This window comes from Scyliorhinus canicula, chromosome 8 (assembly GCF_902713615.1).
Source record: "Scyliorhinus canicula chromosome 8, sScyCan1.1, whole genome shotgun sequence".
Taxonomy (NCBI): domain Eukaryota; kingdom Metazoa; phylum Chordata; class Chondrichthyes; order Carcharhiniformes; family Scyliorhinidae; genus Scyliorhinus; species Scyliorhinus canicula.
In genome coordinates this window covers 143075073-143095890 of record NC_052153.1, presented here as the reverse complement: position 1 = coordinate 143095890, position 20818 = coordinate 143075073, and the positions used below count along the sequence as shown (strand labels likewise).

The 20818-nt window shown below is 46.4% G+C and overlaps 1 protein-coding gene across 2 annotated transcripts in view; it reads right to left on the bottom strand.

The window, feature by feature from the left end:
- LOC119970548 (EGF-like repeat and discoidin I-like domain-containing protein 3) overlaps positions 1–20818 on the bottom strand; it is a 296590-nt gene that overhangs the window by 167942 nt on the left and 107830 nt on the right. Inside the window, exon 3 of one of the 2 annotated variants that reach the window (XM_038805352.1) lies at positions 3541–3570. The exons of the other annotated variant lie outside the window; for it this stretch is intronic. Coding sequence (XP_038661280.1) covers positions 3541–3570 — 30 coding nt within the window. The remainder of the gene's footprint in view (positions 1–3540; positions 3571–20818) is intronic. 2 annotated transcript variants of the gene reach the window in all.

Genomic DNA, 20818 nt, shown 5'->3' with positions numbered 1-20818 from the left:
AGGCTTGGAGGGCCGAAGGGCCTGTTCCAGTGCTGTACTTTTCTTTGTTTTTTGTTCTTTGTTTGTTCTTTCAAGCATCCAGATCAGGCACTTTCTCAAAACAAAGCTAGATTTTCTGGAGTCAAATAGAAACTGCTCATTGTTGGTTTCCATTAAACAGTGTGTATTTTCTTGCAAAATAGCAATTTGTGATTTGCAATAAATTACATGCCTCAATTATTTAAAGTAAATTTACAAATGCAAAATAACAAACTGTTCAAAGAGTCATTTAGTAGTGTTTGGAGAAATGATACAAAAATTCCATAATTTGAGTGCCTTGTGGGAAAATGCTTGTTTAAAGTTAAGTCAGCTGTTAATAGTATTCTACACCTCAAGTATTTCAATTAGTCATAAGACTCTGAATGGCTGCCAACCAATGTTCATGAATTAGCATTTAACACCACACTTTGCTATCAAAATCCTAAAAAATTTCATGAAGGCAGTGCATCCCTTTTAAACAATGTGGACTGGCCCAGTACAGAACTAAATATACATATTTCATTTTCAGTAAATAGGTTGAATTTTTGGTTTATTTATAATCAATGAAAATAAATCCTTGTCAAATATTCTTCAAGAAAGGTCCCATTCCACTAGCTTCTCAATTGATCAGCTCAAAGGGAACATTCTCTCTCCGCAGAATTTTTCAACCTGCAGGTTGATACTGTGGATGGATCACAGGCATGTGTCGGGAGGATTGCAGAGCGATCTGTCACGGGAGAAACACTCAACGGATGCGACCGGTTTTTGAGAATGCCGGCCGTGACAATGCTGTCTTTCAGCCAGAAGCAATAGCAGAGAACAGGCCACCCACCCTGCATATACACTGACGTGACATGCCCTATATGTCTGTGCTTTTGGTGCGAATCAGAGGAGAGGTTGCTGCATTTTCCAGCTGTGAACAAGCAAAGCAACAGAACTATGAAGAACTGAAGATGATCATTTTGTTAGAAGGAAGAGAGGGCCAGAGACACAAACTGGCCAGGATCTTACAACTGAATCTGCTGGGAGGGAGCTGCACGGGAGAGTCAATGGCAGGACAATACAATGCTAGTTTTAGCTCTGTACAGAGCCCCAAGGCCTCTGGTGAACAACCATTAAAAAAAAATGAAATTGTGAACAAAGTAGTATAAAGGTGATTTCTTGAGGTATGGCTTTATTAAGTTTTTCAATTTGTTAATGTTTTCAATTCTGAACGAACTGAACCTCAAATTGCAAGGGAAGGACAATGATTGATTTTGGCACTGTGAAGAAATAGATGCTTTCAAAAAATCATTGAAAGTTTGGCAAGTGCGAGTACATAGCCACAACATTAGAACAGCATTAGAAAGGAACTGTGAATAGGACGGCAAGCCTTACTCAGTCGTATCTGGCTGCACTATTCAACAGTTTTTGTCACTACTTTCGAGAGAAGTTTCAGATTTAAAAAAAGAGGTGGATGAAAAATCCTTTGAGTTTGTGACCCAAAGTCAAGCATGGCAGCACAGCGGTTAGCACTGTTGCTTCACAGTGCCAAAGTCCCAGGTTCGATTCCCGGCTTGGGTCACTGTGCGGAGTTCTTCCTGTGTCTGCTTGGGTTTCCGCCGGGTCCTCCTGTTTCCTCCACAAGTCCCGAAAGATGTGCTTGTTAGGTGAATTGGGCATTCTGAATTCTCCCTCAGTGTACCCAAACAGGGGTGTGCTGACTGGGGATTTTCACAGTAACTTCATTGCAGTGTTAATGTACGCCTACGTGTGACATTCATAAAGATTATTATTATTATGATATTCAGACTCAGATACCCCATATGCACTTTGAGCCTCATTTGGGCCAGAATTCTCCAGCTATTGGGATTCTCATTTCCTGCTGACAGCGCACATTGTCTGTGGGTTTCCGAGTAGCGTGGGGTAGCTTCAATGGGAAATCCCATTGACAAGCGGCGGGAAGAGAGAATCCCACCACCAGTGAATGGCGTGCTGCTGGGAAACACATGGCTGGGGGATCACAAAATCCCACCCTGAAGTGTGTTGCCAGACTGTATTCAAGGTCTTGGCATGCACAGGGCTGTCTGCAGTTCATTGTGCTGTAAGTATCAATGGCTCCATGGTGTCTCTTGTACATTTTACAACGTAAGTTATTTGGATCTCTCAATAAGTCTTTTTTGCATGTGTGTTCTTTGCAAGTGTCCATTTATATAGCTTTCATTGAATGAACACTTGTAACAACTTCACCTCATCTTCCTAACTTTATTATTACAGAAATGATGGACACAAATATCAAATGTACCTATTAAATACACAGATCAAAAATCGTGTAGATACATAGTTGAATTCTAACACGCACACAACACAATTTACGAAATCCAATCTGCTACACTCATGTTCCTTCGAGCTGTTTGTTCTGCCAGGCTAAGGATATGGGCTGAGGCAATGTATCAAAACTAGAATCTATCTCAAATGAAATTGGTGTTATAGGTGAAGCTCACGGTGGAGGAAGCTTCTCTTCCAAATTCCTTAAATGGAAAAGGAAGGGCTCAACCAAAGGAATAAATATTGCTTTGACCAACTTTAAAGAATCAAGTCTGCACAGGTTCTTAAAGTAGAGAGGAAGAAAATGGAAACAATTGCAGAATGGCACGGTGGCACAGTGGTTAGCACTGCTGCCTCATGGCGCCAGGGACATGGGTTCAATTTCCACCTTGGCTAACTGTCTGCGTGGAGTTTGCATGTTATCCCTCTGTCTGTGTGAGTTTCCTTCAATTTACTCCACAGTCCAAAGATGTGCAGGTTGGGTGGATTGACCAATGCTCGATGTGCAGGGTTATGGAGACAGGGAGGGGAATTAGGCCTAGGTAGAGTGTTCTTTCAGAGAGTTTTTTTATTTTAATAATCTTTATTGCCATAAGTAGCCTTACATTAACACCGCAATGAAGTTACTGCTAAAAGCCCCTTGGTGCAGACATCATGGGCCGAATGGCCTCCTCCTGTACTGTATTGTACTGTACTCCTATACTGTCCACATTCTATGGAATGCAGGAGCATTTTTGGGGGGGGATGGGGGGTGTATGGAGAGAGGTAGGAAGTTGTGTGGCAGAATGGAAAAAACAGGGAGGAGCACCATAATCACATTCAACATGCAGAGAAATATAAATATGGCCACTTGTATTCCACATGGATCAATCAGATCCCTGACAAAAGTATTCATCAAGATACTGCTCTGGTAACAGCATTCTAAAAAGGAAATTCATCAAGAATGTGCTTGCTATGCAAGTGGATGATGCATCTTAATTTGTATTTTAACACAGGCTATGCCCAACAGTTTAGGACTAGATAAACATGAGTGGCCAATAATACCCAGAAAGTGTATTTTAATGAATCAGCAAGACTATTCAACTGGCCCTAGTCAAATTGGATTAAAGTACGCTTAAGCAGAATTGCACATGCAAGATTGTCAGTTAACAGGTAGCAGCATGCACATTTAAATGAAATGACCACTGTGCACACAGCATATAGCAAATAGCCCACCTGCTGTTGTCGACTCCTCTCCATCTGCAGCTGTTGACATTAAATATAGAGCCGGTAAATGAATAGAAATGATCAAAACACAGTCCAGCTGTCATCTAAAGTACTCATGCATGGATATTTGCAACACTTAATTATCTCTGGCTGCTTCCAATCTAAAAACATTCAAACACCATTACAAATATTTCAAGTTTGTCAAATTAATAAGAGTTCAGTATTAACGGCAACACAAACCAATCTAACGTCTAAACTCAAATCTAAGTTTTTAACACGTTAAATAATTCATTCCTTTATTAAAGCGTACTTGCAAACTCTGGGGGGAATCTCACCAAAAAAATGGCAAAATGTCAGTTCCGGCGAGAAAAACGGAATGAATCCTGTAGACAGGATTTCTCATGGAATCTTGAGCCTCTTGAAAAAATTAGTGAATGGGCTTGTTAAAGCTGTCACTTGGGCTTGTAAGGGACTCTTGGATCCGGGAACTGGCTTCAAACAGATCAGGGCGCCATCTTTAAAGGCTGCCCTGATCATTGCTGCAGCCGGCAACAACTCAAGGGCTCTCCTCCAGACAGTCATCACTGGCAGATTTGCCACGGCCACCTTCCCCCCGCGCCCTTTCTGACAGTCATCAGCAGCAGATTCCACCTCCCCAATCATTGTTGGAACATCCACCCCCTTCCCCGCCCCCTCACGCACTACACCCCACAACAGTCATCGCTGGAAGATGCCCCCCTCCATGTCCACTCTCCCCTGCCACGACACAAATATAGCCTCCCCCATGGGGCTCACACTGGGTTGTACTCTACCAAGGGAAGTGCCAGGGCATGTCCCTCTACCCCCTCCTCCGCCCCATACTTACCTCTGCGCCCCCAGAGAGATCCCCCCACCCGCCCCCGAATGCCTCACTTCTGGCCAGATGTGGTGTAAATGACGCCCACGTGGGAACGTCTGGAGAGAGTGCTTGCTAATGACATGCTAATGTATTAAAATTAGGTGCCTGGGGTCCTGCAGCACGGTTCTCATGACTCCACCGGAGGGAGGTGGGGTGAGATTCCAAAACCCAATCACGCTGGAGAGAATCACGTTCTTCAATTGTCTTTGGACTCTGAGCCCGCGCCGTGTTTCTGACGGATGGAGAAAACTCAAAATCACCCCCTCAGATCCTAAAATCAAGGATGCTTTCTCTGCACATTATTAGCACTTCAATTCAAATGGCTCTAACTTGTGATGCAACCATCAATTCACTCATGACACGAGTGGAAGTAAACTGTGGCTTTAATCGACTTACAACTGAGCCTGCCTGCGACCAGAACTGAGGGCAGACTCACAAGACCGCAGCACTTTATACTTCCGGTATTGGGAGGAGTCATGGGCAGAGCCAGGGCGGAGCCAAGGGTGGAGCCCTGTACAAGCTCCTCATCTCCCCCTGTGGGCAGAGCCGCGCAACGGCTCACAGATGGAGCCCACAGGGACACAGTGATACACAGTGTGAATTATACGCATTATACATTCACCACAACTTGCAAATCATTGCAGTAGAGTAACAGGTACAGAGATAGATGATTTGTTTGGGGAAAATGCAGACTTGTCCACTTTGTCAGGAAGAATTGAAAACCAGCATATTATTTAAATGGAGAGAGATTGCAGAGCTCTGAGAAACAGAGGAGTCTGGGTACTCGGTATGTGAATCACAAAAAGTTAGTATGCAGATGCAGTAAGTGATTAGGAAGGTAAATAGGATATTCTTTATTGTACAGGAATGGAACATAAACATCAGAGTGTTTTGCTACAATTGCATAGGACAAAATCATACCTGGAATATTGTGTACAGTTTGGATCTCCTTATTTGAGAAAGGATATAAATAAGCTGGAAGCAGTTCAGAGAAGGTTCACTCAACTGATATTTGGGCTGGGGAGAGGGGGCGTTATCTTATGAGGGAAGGTTGGACAGGCTGGACGTGTGTCCATTGAACATTAGAAGGATGAGAGGAAATCTTATTGAAACATATACGATCCTGAGCAGACCGGATTGGGTGGCTGCTGAAAGCATGTTTCCCCATTTGGGAGAGCCTAGAACTAAGGAATGCAATTACCATTCCTCTCAGAGGGTTGTGAGTCTTTGGAACTCTCTTCCCAGAAGGATGGTGGAGCCAGGATTAATATCTTTAAGGTCAAACCAGATAGATTCTTGACGAACAAGGGAGTCAAATGTTATAGGCATATGCAGAATGTGGAGCTGAGACCACAATCAAATCAACCATGATCTTATTGAATGGCAGAGCAGACTCAAGGGCTGAATGGCCTCCGCCAGCCCCTAATTCATATGTTTGTATGTTCATGTATGGACATTGGATGGGATTGCAGCAAATATGGTGGGAGAATGGGAGGGTAATGTCAATCCACCTATTAAGTTGTACGGGGCACTGATGAGACCATCTCTGGAGTACTACATACAGTTTTGGTCTTCTTATTTAAGATAGGACATCATTGCATTAGAAGCAGTTCAGAGAATGTTCACTAGACTGATTCCTGGGATGAGATTATTATCGTATGAGGAAAAACTCAGGTTAAACTTATATCTTTTGAAGTTTAGAAGAATGAGAGGGGATCTTATTAAACGTATAAGGTTCTGGGGGGACTTGACAATGTGAATACTGAAAGGATATTTAAGGGACATAGTTTTAAAACAGATATTTGACCCTCAGAGAGTTGTGACTCTGCAAAACCCCCTTCTCCAGGGAATGGTGGAGGCAGGGTCTTTGAATATTTTTAAGGCAGAGGTAAATAGATTCTTGACGAACAAGGGATTCAAAAGGTATTGGTGGTAGGTAGGATATTGATATTGATGCCGCAATCAGATCAGGCATGAACTTATTGAATAGTTGGAGGAGTTGAATGACCTACTGTTGCTGATTTATATGTTATAAATGAGAGTACAGGGTAGTTCTACCAAATGGACTCCAGGATCACAGTGACTATGTTACTGGATTAGTAATCCAAAGACTTGAATTGATTATTCCACTATAACAATGAGAAAATTTGAGTTCAGTCAATTAAATAAATCCAGAACATAGAATTACAGAATTTACATTCCAGAAGGAGGCCATTTGGCCCATCGAGTCTGCACCAGCCCTTGGAAAGAGCACCCTACCCAAGCCCACACCTCCACCCTATTCCCGTAACACCACCCAATCTTTTTGGACATTAAAGGCAATTTAGAATGGCCAATCCACCTAACCTGCACATCTTTGGGAGGAAACCCATGGAGACACAGGGGGAACGTACCGACTCTGCACAGTGACCCAAGCTGGGAATCGAACCTGGGAGTCTGAGCTGTGAAGCAACTATGCTTACCACTGTTCTACCGTGCCGCCCATCCTAGAAAAAAGGTGGGATCAGTAATAGTAACCATGAAAGTACCAGAATTGTCCTAATATACTCTCTGATTCCCTACTGTCCTTTAGGGAAGGCAATCTGCCATTTCTGTCTGATATATAGAGTGCATTTGATCTGCAGCAATACAGTTCCCTACTAACAGCCCTTTGAAATGGCCTAGCAAACCATTTAGTTGTATTCAAGATGAGAGTGGTGAATGGACTGCCGCAGTTCAAGAAGGCGGCTGTCACCATATTAAACATAATTTGGATTTTTTTATTGTCACGTGTACCGAGGTACAGCGAAAAGTATTTTTCTGCGAACAGCTCAACAGATCATTAAGTCCATGAAGAGAAAAATAAAAGAAAATACATAATAGGGCAACACAAGGTACACAATGTAACTACATAAAACCGGCATCGGGTGAAGCATACAGCGATGTAGTGTTTATGAGGTCAGTCCATAAGAGGGTTATTTAGGAGTCTGGTAACAGCGGGGAAGAAGCTTGAATCTGTTTCTGTGTGTTCTCAGACTTTTGTATCTCCTGCCTGATGGAAGAAATTGGAAAAGTGAGAAAGCCGGGTAGGAGGGGTCTTTGATTATGCTGCCCGCTTTCCCCAGGCAGCGGGAGGTGTAAATGGAGTCAATGGATGGGAGGCAGGTTTGTGTGATGGACTGGGCTGTGTTCACGACTCTCTGAAGTTTCATGCGGTCTTGGGCCAAGCAGTTGTCATACCAGGCTGTGATGCAGCCAGATAGGATGCTTTCTATGGAGCATCTATAAAAGTTGGTAATAATGTGGACCTGCCGAATTTCCTTAGTTTCCTGAGGAAGTATAGGCGCTGTTGTGCTTTCTTGGTGGTAGCGCCAGGTGGGTGGATCAGGACAGATTTTTGGAGATGTGTACCCCTAGGAATTTGAAACTGCTAACCATCTGCACCTAGGCCCCGTTGATGCTGACAGGTGTATATACAGTACTTTGCTTCCTGAATTCAATGACCAGCTCTTTAGTTTTGCTGGCATTGAGGGATAGATTGTTGTAACTGCACCACCCCTCTAGGTTCTCTATCTCCCTCCTGTATTCTGACTTGTCGTTATTCGAGATCCGGCCCACTATGGTTGTATCATCAGCAAACTTGTAGATGGAGTTGGAACCAAATTTTGCCACACAGTCGTGTGTGCACAGGGAGTATTGTAGGGGGCTAAGTAACAGCCTTGCGGGGCCCGGTATTAAGGACTATTATGGAGGAGGTGTTGTTGTTTATTCTTACTGATTGTGGTCTGTGGGTCAGAAAGTCGAGGATCCAGTTGCAGGGTAAGGAGCTAAGTCCTAGGTTTTGGAGCTTTGATATGAGCTTGGCTGGGATTATGGTGTTGAAGGCGGAGCTGTAGTCAATAAATAGGAGTCTGATGTAGGAGTCCTTGTTGTCGAGATGCTCTAGGGCTATTCGGGATAGAAAATATGCTGGGTTTTGCCAGTGACACCCATATCCTGCTAATGAATACATTTTACAGAAGGAGTTGGGGCAGGCACAATGGGTTGCATGGCCTCCTCTTGTGCTGTATCATTCGATGATCCCGTAATATTAGAAGAAACTTCTACAACTTTTGGTTACATGCAGGTAACTTAAAATTTGTAATACTCTCTTGCATTGAAATGGAAAGTTGTAGTTGTGTATCTAAAATTGAAATTCCAAAGCCTCGGTTTGAATTTAGTCAAATGTAACCCTTACACGTACGGAAAGAAAATAGAGATTTCACTTAGCATTTAGAGTGCTTGTGTAATGACACTGTTCTATCCTACAGTCATATTCCTGATTATTTTGAAGGTTATCACATGCCATGAACCGACCATACATTTCCTAAAATCATAGAATCAGAATATTTTCGCAAAGAAGGAGGTTATTTGCCCCATCCGGTCTGCAGCTGCTTTTCTGGAGCACATTAAAGTTAATCCCACTCCCTAGCTCATTTCCCATATCTCTGCAATTTTTACTCAAGTATTTAACATATCCACTTTGAAGGTTACTATTTAATCTATAGCCACCACCCTATTAGGTAGCACATTCTAATTCCTAACCACTCATTGTATGAACAATATTTTCCTTACGTCACCTCTTTTCCAATTGCTTTAAATACGTGCCCTCGTTATCCACCCTTCAGTCACCGAGAAGAGTTTCTCTTAATTTATTAATCTAAATATTCATGATTTCAAACTTTCTGCTCTAAGGAGAACAACCCAAGCATCTGCAGTATATTCATGTAATCCTCATCTCTGATATCCTTCTACTAAATCACACCTGCATCTTCCCTAATTCTTCCTAAAGTGGGGTGTCCAGTACTTAACACAATACTCCAGTTGGGACTAATACTAATGTTTTATTTTAGGTTTAGTATAAATTCCTGGCTTTTGTTCTCTATGGGAGAGTGTTGTGTGTTATATAAGGCTATGCTATGTGTCTCATACTTAATCAGCATCTTGATTTTAACCCTGGCCCATTGAGTTTTCTGTACATCAGCAGATAAAGGGAAGTGACATCAGCAGTATTCAGGAGTTAGGGGCAATTCCACCTACCTACTGCATTTGACCTACCTGCACCACCAACACCCTAACAACTGGACACCCTTTTGGTCTCCTCCTCAGGATCTCCAATCACCCCCCTCAACCTGATATGTCAAGTCTGCTTCTGCCTTCCAATCTCCCCTGGCCCCAACTTTCCAGATCTGTTTGGCTCCATACCCCAATTCCCTACTCCTGTTCCCTCCAAATTCCTTGGCTCCAGACTCCTGATTTTCAACTCTTGCCACCCCGCTTTGGCCTGTGGTCTTCCTCATCTTCCCGATCCCTAAACACCACCTTCCTCCCCTCCCCAATAAGGCCCTTCTCAGATTTCTCTCCATTTCCTGACTAGAACTTGGTTTCAAATAGCAAGCAGCCATCTGCTCAATCTGGCTGCCTGATGGCTGCGAAACAGAAACAGAGTGTGCATTGTATTCTGCCAATAAATTTAACAGGACCTCTGGGAAACCCATTCAAACTAAACCCCTGCCACCCTCTCCATCTGTAAATTAATATCTACTCCAGTCCGTATAATTATAAAGTGCAGGATCCTATTGGGCGGATTCTTTCAGCCCGGGGCCTGGACCAGAGAATCCCCGCGACCGGCGCAAATCGCGCCACGCCGCCAAGAATCGGTGGGGGAGCCGCGTAGAACGCCGCCGATTCTCCGCGGCCGTAGCAAAACACCCGAGTCCTGCCGGCGCCGTTCTAATCTGCTCTCAGCCGGCGGGACCTCGGTGTGGAAGGGTCCGGAGGCGGCCAATGCGGGGGGAGGGGGAGAGGGGGGGGATCGACCCCGGGGAGGCCTCTGTTGTGGCCTGGCCCGCGATCAGGACCCACCGATCGGTGTGCCAGCCTATCTGGCTGTGGGGTCTCCTTTCTTCCGCGCTGGCCCTTGTAGCCCTACGCCATGTTGCGTCGGGGCCGGCGCGGAGACCCCGTGACCAGTTGATGCTGTGGTCAGCAGCTGGAGTGGCGTGGGCCGCTCCAGTGCCATGCGGGCCCCCTGTAGGGGGGACGTATTTCCGACGGCGTCAACACGTAGCCTCAGAATCAGAGAATCCCGCCTCAATGTCGGGGTAAGAAACCCTCAGCCAAGAGCAAAGGAATGCCTAAAGCTCTCTTGTAGTTCTGAGAGGGACGTACCTGCTCCTTAAGATCAAATTATATACTGCTGTGGCCAGACCACACTCAAGTCATGTGTCCAGTTCTGATCACTGAGACACCGGAAAAATAATTAGCCATTGGAAATAATTCTGATCCCGAGTCTTTGAGGTAAAAGTTATCAGGAAAGGCTGGGGAAATTCAATGATCTTCAGGTGATCACATACAAGGTTCTCAAGAGCAGAAAATGCCGGAAAAGCCCAACAGGTCTTAGCAGCAACTGTGGAGAGAGAAAACAGAGATCTGAAGAAGAGTCACACGGACTCGGAACAATAACTATTTTCTCTCTCCACAGATGCTGCCAGACCTGCTGAATCTGTCCAGCAGTTTCTGTCTTTATTTCAGATTTCCAGCATCCGCAGTCTTTTACTTTTCTTATAAAAGGTTGTTCAAGGTAGCAAACGGCTTGGAAAAGGTAAATCAGGAAATTATTTTGAATTCAATCAGAACAATTATTAGGAGTGTTGTTTAACAGGAGACCAAATCAAGATTGTGTATTCTATACAAAGGCAAAATTATCCTCAGACAGTGAACACTCTGGATTATTTCAATAATGCTTTGAATACTGAAGTGAGGGAATGTTGAGGGCATTCTGCTTGGCTGAACTAAGATAGGGCCAAATTGCCTTGCTTATTGATATATTCTGCACACAGTCCCCAGATAAACAAGAAATTCTTTAAGTTTTATAACCGTTGATGACAAGGTGACAGAATCAAACACTGCACTAAGCAATGAATTTTTGCAGGGTTTCTCCCCCTCTGCCAGGGTGACATTGATATAAATTCAGTAGAAAACTCACATGTGTAAATGGAGTTTACAAATCGGAGTTAGAAGTGCTCCCAGAGGAAATTTGTCTTCCAGACCCTTTTAGAAATAACTTTTCTTACTTTTACCCACATTTATAATGCAGTGATTAACAAAATAGTTTAATGAAATTGCAATCATATCTAAAGCGAATGTTGGCCATACATATGATTTAGCTTAATGCAACTAGAAATAACTTGAAGTCCTTTTCAACTCAAAATGCACCCGTTATTATTTTTTAGCGATAAAATATCATTTTGAAACTCTGATGAATTACCCCACTGCACTACCAAATACACACTGGCTTCCAATATTCCAGAGAAAATAAACCTGGGGCTGGGTTCTCTGCAGGCCCGTACCAAAATCGCGTTTGCTGCGGGGGCGGAGAATCCAATTTAGCACCGAAATCGGGCCCCACATGGCTGGGAGCCCATTGCCAGAGGCCTGCCCAGCAAAACTTCACTCCAGACTGGCCGAGTTCCCAACGGCGTGGTTCTAACCACCTATCGCCGTTCAGGAAGTTCGCTTTCCCCTGGTGGGGGTCGGGGGGGGATCGGACACCGGGGAGGGCCTTATATCGGCCGGGGGGACAGATCGGCGGATAGGGGGGGCTCTACATTTTTCATCTGCATGCGCGGATTCAAAACTGGAAGTGCAGGGGCCCATATCCGCAGCTAAAGCTGTGTGAACTACTCTGGGTCCCTGCTAGCCCCCTGCAGGTCACTGAATTGGCTGATCTTTTTTAGAGGAATCGTCACAGTGAAACGCCAGCATTTCTACGCCGGTGTGGGGATATAGTTCCATTTTGGGATAAGCCAGCTCCTGATTCTTCACCCATTGTACAGAGAGGAGGGCGGGAGTTAATTTTGCCTTTGTAGCTTAGTGCGAAATTAGTGTTGGAAAATATACGTCCTGTTTAACATCCCAGAGAATGTTTATTACCATTAATGTTAAGATCCATTAAATTAATAAAATGGAAGATATGCAAAATGGACTGCCATTTGCTATCTTGTTGCAGAAGGTCAAAATTACTCCCAGGGTCTTTACTCATCAAAGTGTGAACATATCTACTTACATAGAATGACAGTCACAGTATTATGCATGTGATCTCACTGACTGAACTCGCACAGCCGTTTTCACCAGATATAAGTGATTTATAGTAATTATCCATCTGTGCAAGCTTCCATCCACACAGTGCCTGAGGGAGTGCTTGCACAGCTGACAGGAACTTAAAGGCTGCACGCTCACCTGGCAGATGAGAGGTAGATTTAAAGCAGCGACATCCCTGCAAAATGTTGCATTCTTGGGAGGAATAAAAGACTTGGGTTCTGTGATTCCCAACGTATTCCACCACTGATGGGTTTACCTCACACTCTGGATCTGTTGAAGACTAATTGATAGTGATTAACCAGTCATCAGCTGCATTATGTCATTCATTTTGTCATGAAACTAAAATGATGATGGCAAACAAATTCAGGATCCTTGATTTTGTTTCATCTTTCAGTCCTAAAATGGAGGGTTTCAGTCATCCATGTCTAGGTCTGATACTGTACTTGAAGTGATATTGGGTGGAGAGAGGGAGAAAGGAGAGGCTGTTTTTGTTTATTTGTTCATGGGATGTGGGTGCTGCTGATCGCCCATCCGAGAGGGCATTTAAGAGTCAACCTCATTCTGTGGACTGGAGTCACATGTCGGCCAGACCAGGTTAGAACAGCAAACCTAAAGAGCATTCGTGAACCAGCTGGGTGTTTTAGATCTCTAATTCCAGATTTCTATTGAATTCAAATTCTACAAACTGCACTGGTGGGATTCAAACCCGTGTCCACAGATCATTACCCTGGGTCTCTGGAACACTAGTCCAGCGATAATACCACTATGCCACTGCCTCCCCTTTCTTTGCTTTCTGAGCTTTCTTGGACAAGAAGGCCACCATAGGTATGTTTGGGGCAGGGGGAGGTGGTTGTAGTGGTGAATGTTGGGGTGAATGAACCATATGATTGAGGTAATGGAAAGTGCACCAAAGAAAACCATTGATGAGATTCTCCGTTCCTGAAGTGTTGACACCGGGGCAGTTTTAATGGACAACAAAACTGGTGCAGCACCTGGATCAATTCAGCGACAGTTGAGGGCTAGCACCAGAGACACGTGGAACACAATCAATTCCAATGGGAAATGGTGCCGGATTCACCAGGTTCACGATTGACAATCAGGAGACTGACAGGCTGCGGCCAGCTATACACACTTCAGTCCTGGCACACACCAGTCCAGCCAACAAGATGGCAGCACATTTTATGGACGCCGAGCTCGAGACCCTCCTGCACGCCGAGGAGGAGAGGGAGGCCACCCAGTGCCCCTGCCAAGGAAGGAGGCTGCCAGCCATTGCTGTTCGTCGTGCCTGGGCGTAGGTGGCAGAGGCGGTGGGCGCCGTGAGCAACACCGACCCGACCGGCCAGTAGTGCTGGAAGAAACTGTACAACCTCCTCAAGGCAGCAAGGATGAGTAGGCCGCACTGTGCCCCTGGTACCAATCCTGTTTACCGCCAATCCGCACCCCCCTGCCCACCTGGAGGCAGCCGAACCCCCACCCTGCAACACATGCCAACACCCATACTGCCCACCATGTCCGGGTGCCCTGGCTACTGAAGCCATCAGCTATCCACCCCCTGGACAGCATGCGTCGGACTGTCTAACACTGCATTTTATGTTCCCACTACCCCCCCCACAGCCAGGAAAAGGCCACCCCTAATCGCCAGGATCGGACATGCGGTGCTTCACATTGGCAGAGCAGCAGGCCCTGGACGTGGTTGGCTTGCCTGAGGAAAGGGAAGTGGCCGGAATGAAGATCGGCCATGGGCGAGGAAGTGAGACCCCGCTCAGTTACAGTTCCCCGTGTATCAACCCCTCCAACACAACTTTCCCCCGACCCACGGTCTAATCATGTGTCTTGTCTTCTGCATTGCAAGAGCTGCTATTCATGGGGCAGGTCTGTCTGACGTCCCCTGCCCCCAACCACAGCCACTGCCACAACCAGAACCCCCCCTGTGTGGCAAACAGCAATGACGATACCGACACGGAGTTGACTCATATGTCTGAAACCCAGGAGACCCTGGAGGCCGATTCCATTGTTGATCCTGATTTGGTGTCACAGCTGTCTCCAACACTCTCCACCATTCCAGAGACACTCACCTCAATTGGGCACTTTAGTGAAGAGGCTCCTGTGACACTATCTGGTGTGCACCACACAGCTGCTCCCATATATCAGGTGGGGTTAGGAACACCCGATGGGGTGCATGGTCGGAGGGCAGGCCATCAACAGGAACCAGCTGCCGTCCAAATGCATTTTGGGCTTCTGGAGCGGACAATTCCATCTATAGTAGAGATGCAGTCGCAGAGCCAGAGACTACATGAAGGGTTGTCAGCGATCATTCAGCACCTACAAGTACAGGCGGAGGAGTCCAACCACATGCTTGGGCAGGAGATGGTGCCGACCATGCGTGCCACCCAGGCCAACACCATAAAGATGGTGTCCACGGTGGAGATCTTGGGGGTGAGGGTTGTGGCTATGGATCAGCATGTCCAAGGCCTGAGGCAATTTGTGCAGGCAGTGACCAAGACCCAGGATAGGGCTGCCATATGCCAGAGCCACCTGGACATTGCAGCAGTGTTTCTGAGTGTGGCCCACTCGTAGAAGCTCATGGCTGACAGCGTTGGTGGCATTGCTCAGGCGCTGGTCGACGTGGCCCAAACACAGATTGAGGTGGCCCAGTTCCAGAGGGAGATGGCGGGAATGGACAATTGTTTTGGGTGGGCTGGTAATGATCTGGTAGATATGTTGCAATGCCCCCCTGCTCAGCTGGAGTCTTTGACAGCCTGCCCACTCCGGCTGGTCCTCAAATGACAGGCACTGCCGGTACACATGAGGCCTCATGTGGCGCATCCTTTGCACCATGGGATCTTCTGGCCCTGGCACCCATCCCTGCTGCCAGGGGTACTATCGGCTGGTGCTATCCTTGCCAGGGGTACGCTCCACAGCCACCATCCAATGTCCCACATTGGGGCTATATTGCGCATTGCCCTGGGGCGGGTCGCATGATGGCCCGCTGGTGCTTGGCGGTCGGTTTTGGGGGGTATGGCGTAGGTTGGGGTGCGGGGGTTGTGGGTGAGAGGGTGGGGTGTGGAGGTGTTATAGGGTGGGAGCTGGGGTGTGGGGATTAGTGGGGTGAGAGTGTGGGGGCTGGGGTGCGGGGGTGTTGGTGTGTGGGCACCCATACGATCGGTGTCACTTTGCAGAGCCAGGGTCCAAGGACAGTGGTCTGCGCAGCAAGATGGCTGCTGTGCAGTCCACGGCAATGGCAGCCCGTGTCTGGATATCGCCCAGTGCCATGGGGGTTATCCCAGCCACACGGCCTGTTCCCCTGTCATCAACCCAACGCAGCCAGCTCGGCCACTGTCTAGCCGGCAGCCCCTGGCCGCATGTCTCCGAGTCCTACTTCCTCCCTCTCTCTCATCAGCTATAGTGCCAGGTTCACAATGTTTAAAAGTACAAGTGAACCTTGCCATCGGGAATTCGCCTCGGTAAAGCCAGAGAATCGCAGAGGCGCCGGTGAATACCAGGTCTGGCCCGCTCATGATATACCAAGGGTGTTTACTGTACATGCCGAGTGGAATGCATTGAAACTGCTGTCGAGGCGGAGAATTGCGATATTGCACGAAAATGGCACCCGCAACAATTTTTGGGTCGGAACCGATTCTCCACCCAATTGCGTTTCGCGATTCTGGGGCAGGCCGTTGGAGAATCCCGCCCTGTGTTTTCCTTATATTTCCATTCCAAATGCATTTATCAGTTATTTCTGGCTCCTTTTCCCATCTCGCCAGAATAAAGCACACATTAGGCTTCTATACAAAGGAAAGAAAGAAAACAGAGAAAGAAGCAAAAAATTAAGGAAGAGAAGTAGAAGAGGAAGTGGGAGAATGAAGCAAACAAACTGATGCACAGAGAAACAGAAACACAAGATGCGTAGAGACAGGTGTGGCACGGTAGCACAGTGGTTAGCACTATGGCTTCACAGAGCCAGGGTCCCAGGTTCGATTCCTGCTTTGGGTCACTGTCTGTGCGGAGTCTGCACGTTTTCCCTGTGTCTGCGTGGGTTTACTCCCACAAGTCCCGAAAGACGTGCTTGTTAGGTAATTTGAACATTATGAATTCTCCCTCCAAGTGCCCAAACAGGCGCCGGAATGTGGCAACTAGGGGCTTTTCACAGTAACTTCATTGTAGTGTTAATGGAAGCCTACTAGTGACAATAAAGATTATATTAAAAAAAAATCACATTCTCCAAGTTTATTGTGTGCCTATAAATCACATATATGCTTGCACACACTTATAATACTGTCAAGTGCACAGGGAATCAACACGAAGCGTTACCTTCAGATGAAGCAAAGTGAGAGGAAGGGAGCTAATGCATGTTTTGCAAATTTACATAGTATTTCCAGTGCAGAAGGAGGCCATTCGGCCCATCAAGTCTGCACCGGCTCCTGGAAAGAGAGCTCCACCCCATCCCCATAACCCAGTAGCCCCACCAAACACTAAGGGCAATTTTGGATACTAAGAGCAATTTATCATGGCCAATCCACCTAACCTGCACATCTTTGGACTGTGGGAGGAAACCGGAGCACCCGGAGGAAACCCACGCACACACGGGGAGGATGTGCAGACTCCGCACAGACAGTGTCCCAAGCTGGAATCGAACCTGGGACCCTGGAGCTGTGAAGCGATTGTGCTATCCACAATGCTACCGTGCTGCCCAAATATAATTCAGTTACCCTTCAAGTCATTTACCCGGTTCTAATTTTATGTAATATGTTGACTTTATATTATTCATGGTTAACTTGCAAAACTCACAGCAGTGTTATGGTTAATGAGGACAATATGTTTTTGAACTCATAATCCTGAGAAGCCAAATTCAAAGCAGTTTGAGAATTTGAACTCAAGTTTAAATAATTTGCAGATGGAAAGCTGATTTTCATAAAAACAAGCTGTCGTTTGACACAAAAACTAACTGATCCGCTAATGGCCTCGATGAAATAAAAACTGACCTAACTCAGTCGGGCTTATTATGCTCGACTCCAGACTGACATCCACACAATTTACCGTATCTGTCCTCACTCAAACTGACAATTAAAGGCAGATTTTCGACAGTTTAGGGGTGGGGTTCTACATTTCTGAGACTAAGGGCTGGATTCTCTGATTCTGTGGCTAGGTGCCGGCACAGGTGTGGGAACTGTGGCGTTTTCCGACGGCAAAATCAGCGCCAAACCCTCAATGATTCCGGGACCGGTGAGAGACTAGCAGCGGTGCTGGGTAGAACTCCCAAAATGGTCGGAGAATGGCCGGGACCGTGGCCGGGACCGTGGCCGCGCACGCGCACAGCGACAACCTGACAGGGTTGCGCCATAAAACATGGCGCTGGCCACGTGCGGAACCGACCTGCCAGATAGTGCACCCCCTCGCCACCCCGGACCACCCCCTCTCTCCCTCTCAGCAGCCACAATGCCAGTTTCACAATTTTTAAATGTACATGTGAACAGTGCCGTCGGAGGCGGTGAATCGCAGAGGCCCTGGAAAATACCGGGTCAGGCCTGCTAATGATACGCAAACACGTTTACGGAACGGCATTCCGGGCCGCATTGATGCTGCCGCCACCTGGATTTGGCATCAAATTTGCACCCGCCACAATTTTAGCGTCATAATCTATTCTCTGGGCAATCGTTTTTGTGATTTCAGCGCCAGCCAACAGAGAATCCCGCCCATGTTTTTAACTGGTTGGATTATAAAGTGGAAACAAGCAGTTACAACACAGACATTGCAGCACTACTACAGGCTATCGGGTGTAACTACAGCCTGGCAAGTTAACCGGCAGTTCCCATTACAAATGTGAAAGTTGACACAGAAGTCTGACAAAAACATGACAACAGAAGCAAAGGTTTTGTGTGACAAGAAGTGCATAACGATATTACTATCTCTCCTGTCACTTTTCTGATGGGGATGTCAGAAGAACTGAGTCATGCCCTGAAAACATATTTAACATAACAACAGAAGCCATTTACTGTAATTCCGTGTGTTTAATGGAATGTATTTGATATATAAAAATTTTTAAAATGGGGCTTCTCTGGTAGTTGATGGGCATTTAGGGAGCGATCTAATGAAAAACAGTCCGTTTTGGGCGGGATTAGATTTCCGGTGCTTGCCACTAGCGAACAGCGTTCTGAGTTTTTCGGACCTCAGCAGGCCACACAAAGTCGCATTTTTAAATGGTGCCTCAATCTCTCGACCCCCCCCCCCTCCCCCCCATATCCCTGCGATGCGATCCCTGGACCCCTGTTGGGGGGCTTGTAGAGTCCTCCGTATGGGCAGGGCACCACGGGCCTGATTTCTGGGTGGACAAAATGTCACCTGAACACCTTGACAGTGCCAGCCTGGTACCCTGGCAGTGCCCTGCCATCCTGGTGGTGCCTCTATTCAGATGGCATCAGCAGTGCTAGGGTGCCGCCCTGCCTAGATACTAACCTCCCTGGGGGCCTCTGATCGCCTGAGAAATACCCCACGTGCCATTCAGCCTGGTCCCCATACGTGGCACCTGGCTGGGGTGTCTTCGGCGAAGCCGGTAGATCTCGCGAGCTGGTTAGATCCGCCGTCGGCAGAGTTAACTTTACTCTGCAAGTCTAGGTCCTGCCCACTGTGGGTGGGATCCAGATCACGACATCTCGCGAGGCATAATGACCGGTGGGAAACTCAGAAGCGGCCTCTTGTGGGATCTACTGACTGTGTCTCATCCTGATTCCGGTGGGATGTGGTTGATAAATCGGGCCCAAATCTATAATTTTGGTAAATTTCAAAATTATTTAAAGCAACAACTACTTCATTGAACAAGATCCCTTTAAATTTGTAAATTTTTACAAATACAAAGTATTTTCTCCTTTCTCTTAAAATGTAGCACCACAAAATATATTAAATAAATGGACCAAAATTTATTCATAAAATTTAGGGAAAGAATACAAAATGGTTCCAGGTAGGCATTAATGAAATAGAACCTGTGAGCATTATTAATTATGCAGCAAGCAAGGGTACACAAAGAAAATTTTAATCAATAATGTTTTCAGCTGCAGGTGAGGCAGGAACTGAGTGAGAATATTTATAAACACATTTACATGATAGCCATGACTGGGTCAAGGAATATTTTCAAATGAGTTTATATTTCAGGTAGAAACAGGATCTGAGAGTGGCATTGCATTGGGAAGATTTTACAGCTGACAGCACAGCCTAAGGGGACGGACTGAGTCAGGAATGTTTTCAATTTCATTTTTAATTGGAACTGGGAGTATTTTGTTACCACGCTCAGGGTAGATTAGGGCTAGGTTTCAGAAGTAGGCCCACAGCTCAGCGTGCCTTTTTTAAATATAAATCCTCAGGAAGAGGTCTACATCCTGGATGACTGGCTGGGACGTTAGACTGAACTTCATTGCTTTCATCCCTTTAATCGCACCATTATCTCAATATACCTCCTTCCCCCAGCCTACTCATTCGCCCTCATTCACATCCCCAACATCTGCCTGCAGCTCCACAACATGTTAATTGTCCCCTTGCCCCCTTAACATTCTGTCTACCAATCAAATACCTTCTTTTATCTCTTGTCCTTTCTCTAACATCTGATTATCAATGGCCCCCGAACATCTCTCTCCCTTCCAGGCTGTCTCTACATTCCCTGCTCTTCACCCTTATTGTTTCATCTGCAAGGTCACTTTCACTATTCTAATATCTCTATTTCATCCTTGAACATTCCCCCCCCCCCCCCACAATTCATCACCTCTAGGGGCAGCACGGTAGCATAAGCGGATAGCACTGTGGCTTCACAGCTCCAGGGTCCCAGGTTCGAGTCCCCGCTGGGTTACTGTCTGCGGAGTCTGCACGTTCTCCCCGTGTCTGCGTGGGTTTCCTCCCACAGTCCAAAGACGTGCAGGTTAGGTGGATTGGCCATCCTAAATTGCCCTTAGTCCAAAAAGGTTAGGAGGGGTTAATGGGTTGCGGGGATAGGGTGGAAGTGAGGGCTTAAGTGGGCCAGTGCAGACGCGATGGGCCAAATGGCCTCCTTCTGCACTGTATGTTCTATATTCTAATATATTATATAAATTATTTTACGTCCTTCCAGTGTAACAAGCCCACATCAGCACTCAGAGCACATTAAACATTGCTTGCTTCCGGCCGCGGGGCATGAGGGAAGGAGAGGTGGGGATTTTGAGTTAATCAGCAACGGAGACTGGGCCAAGGAATGATGACAGGGTAAAGTCAGGAAAAAAACTGGTGCAAGGCTTGAAGGCCATAAAA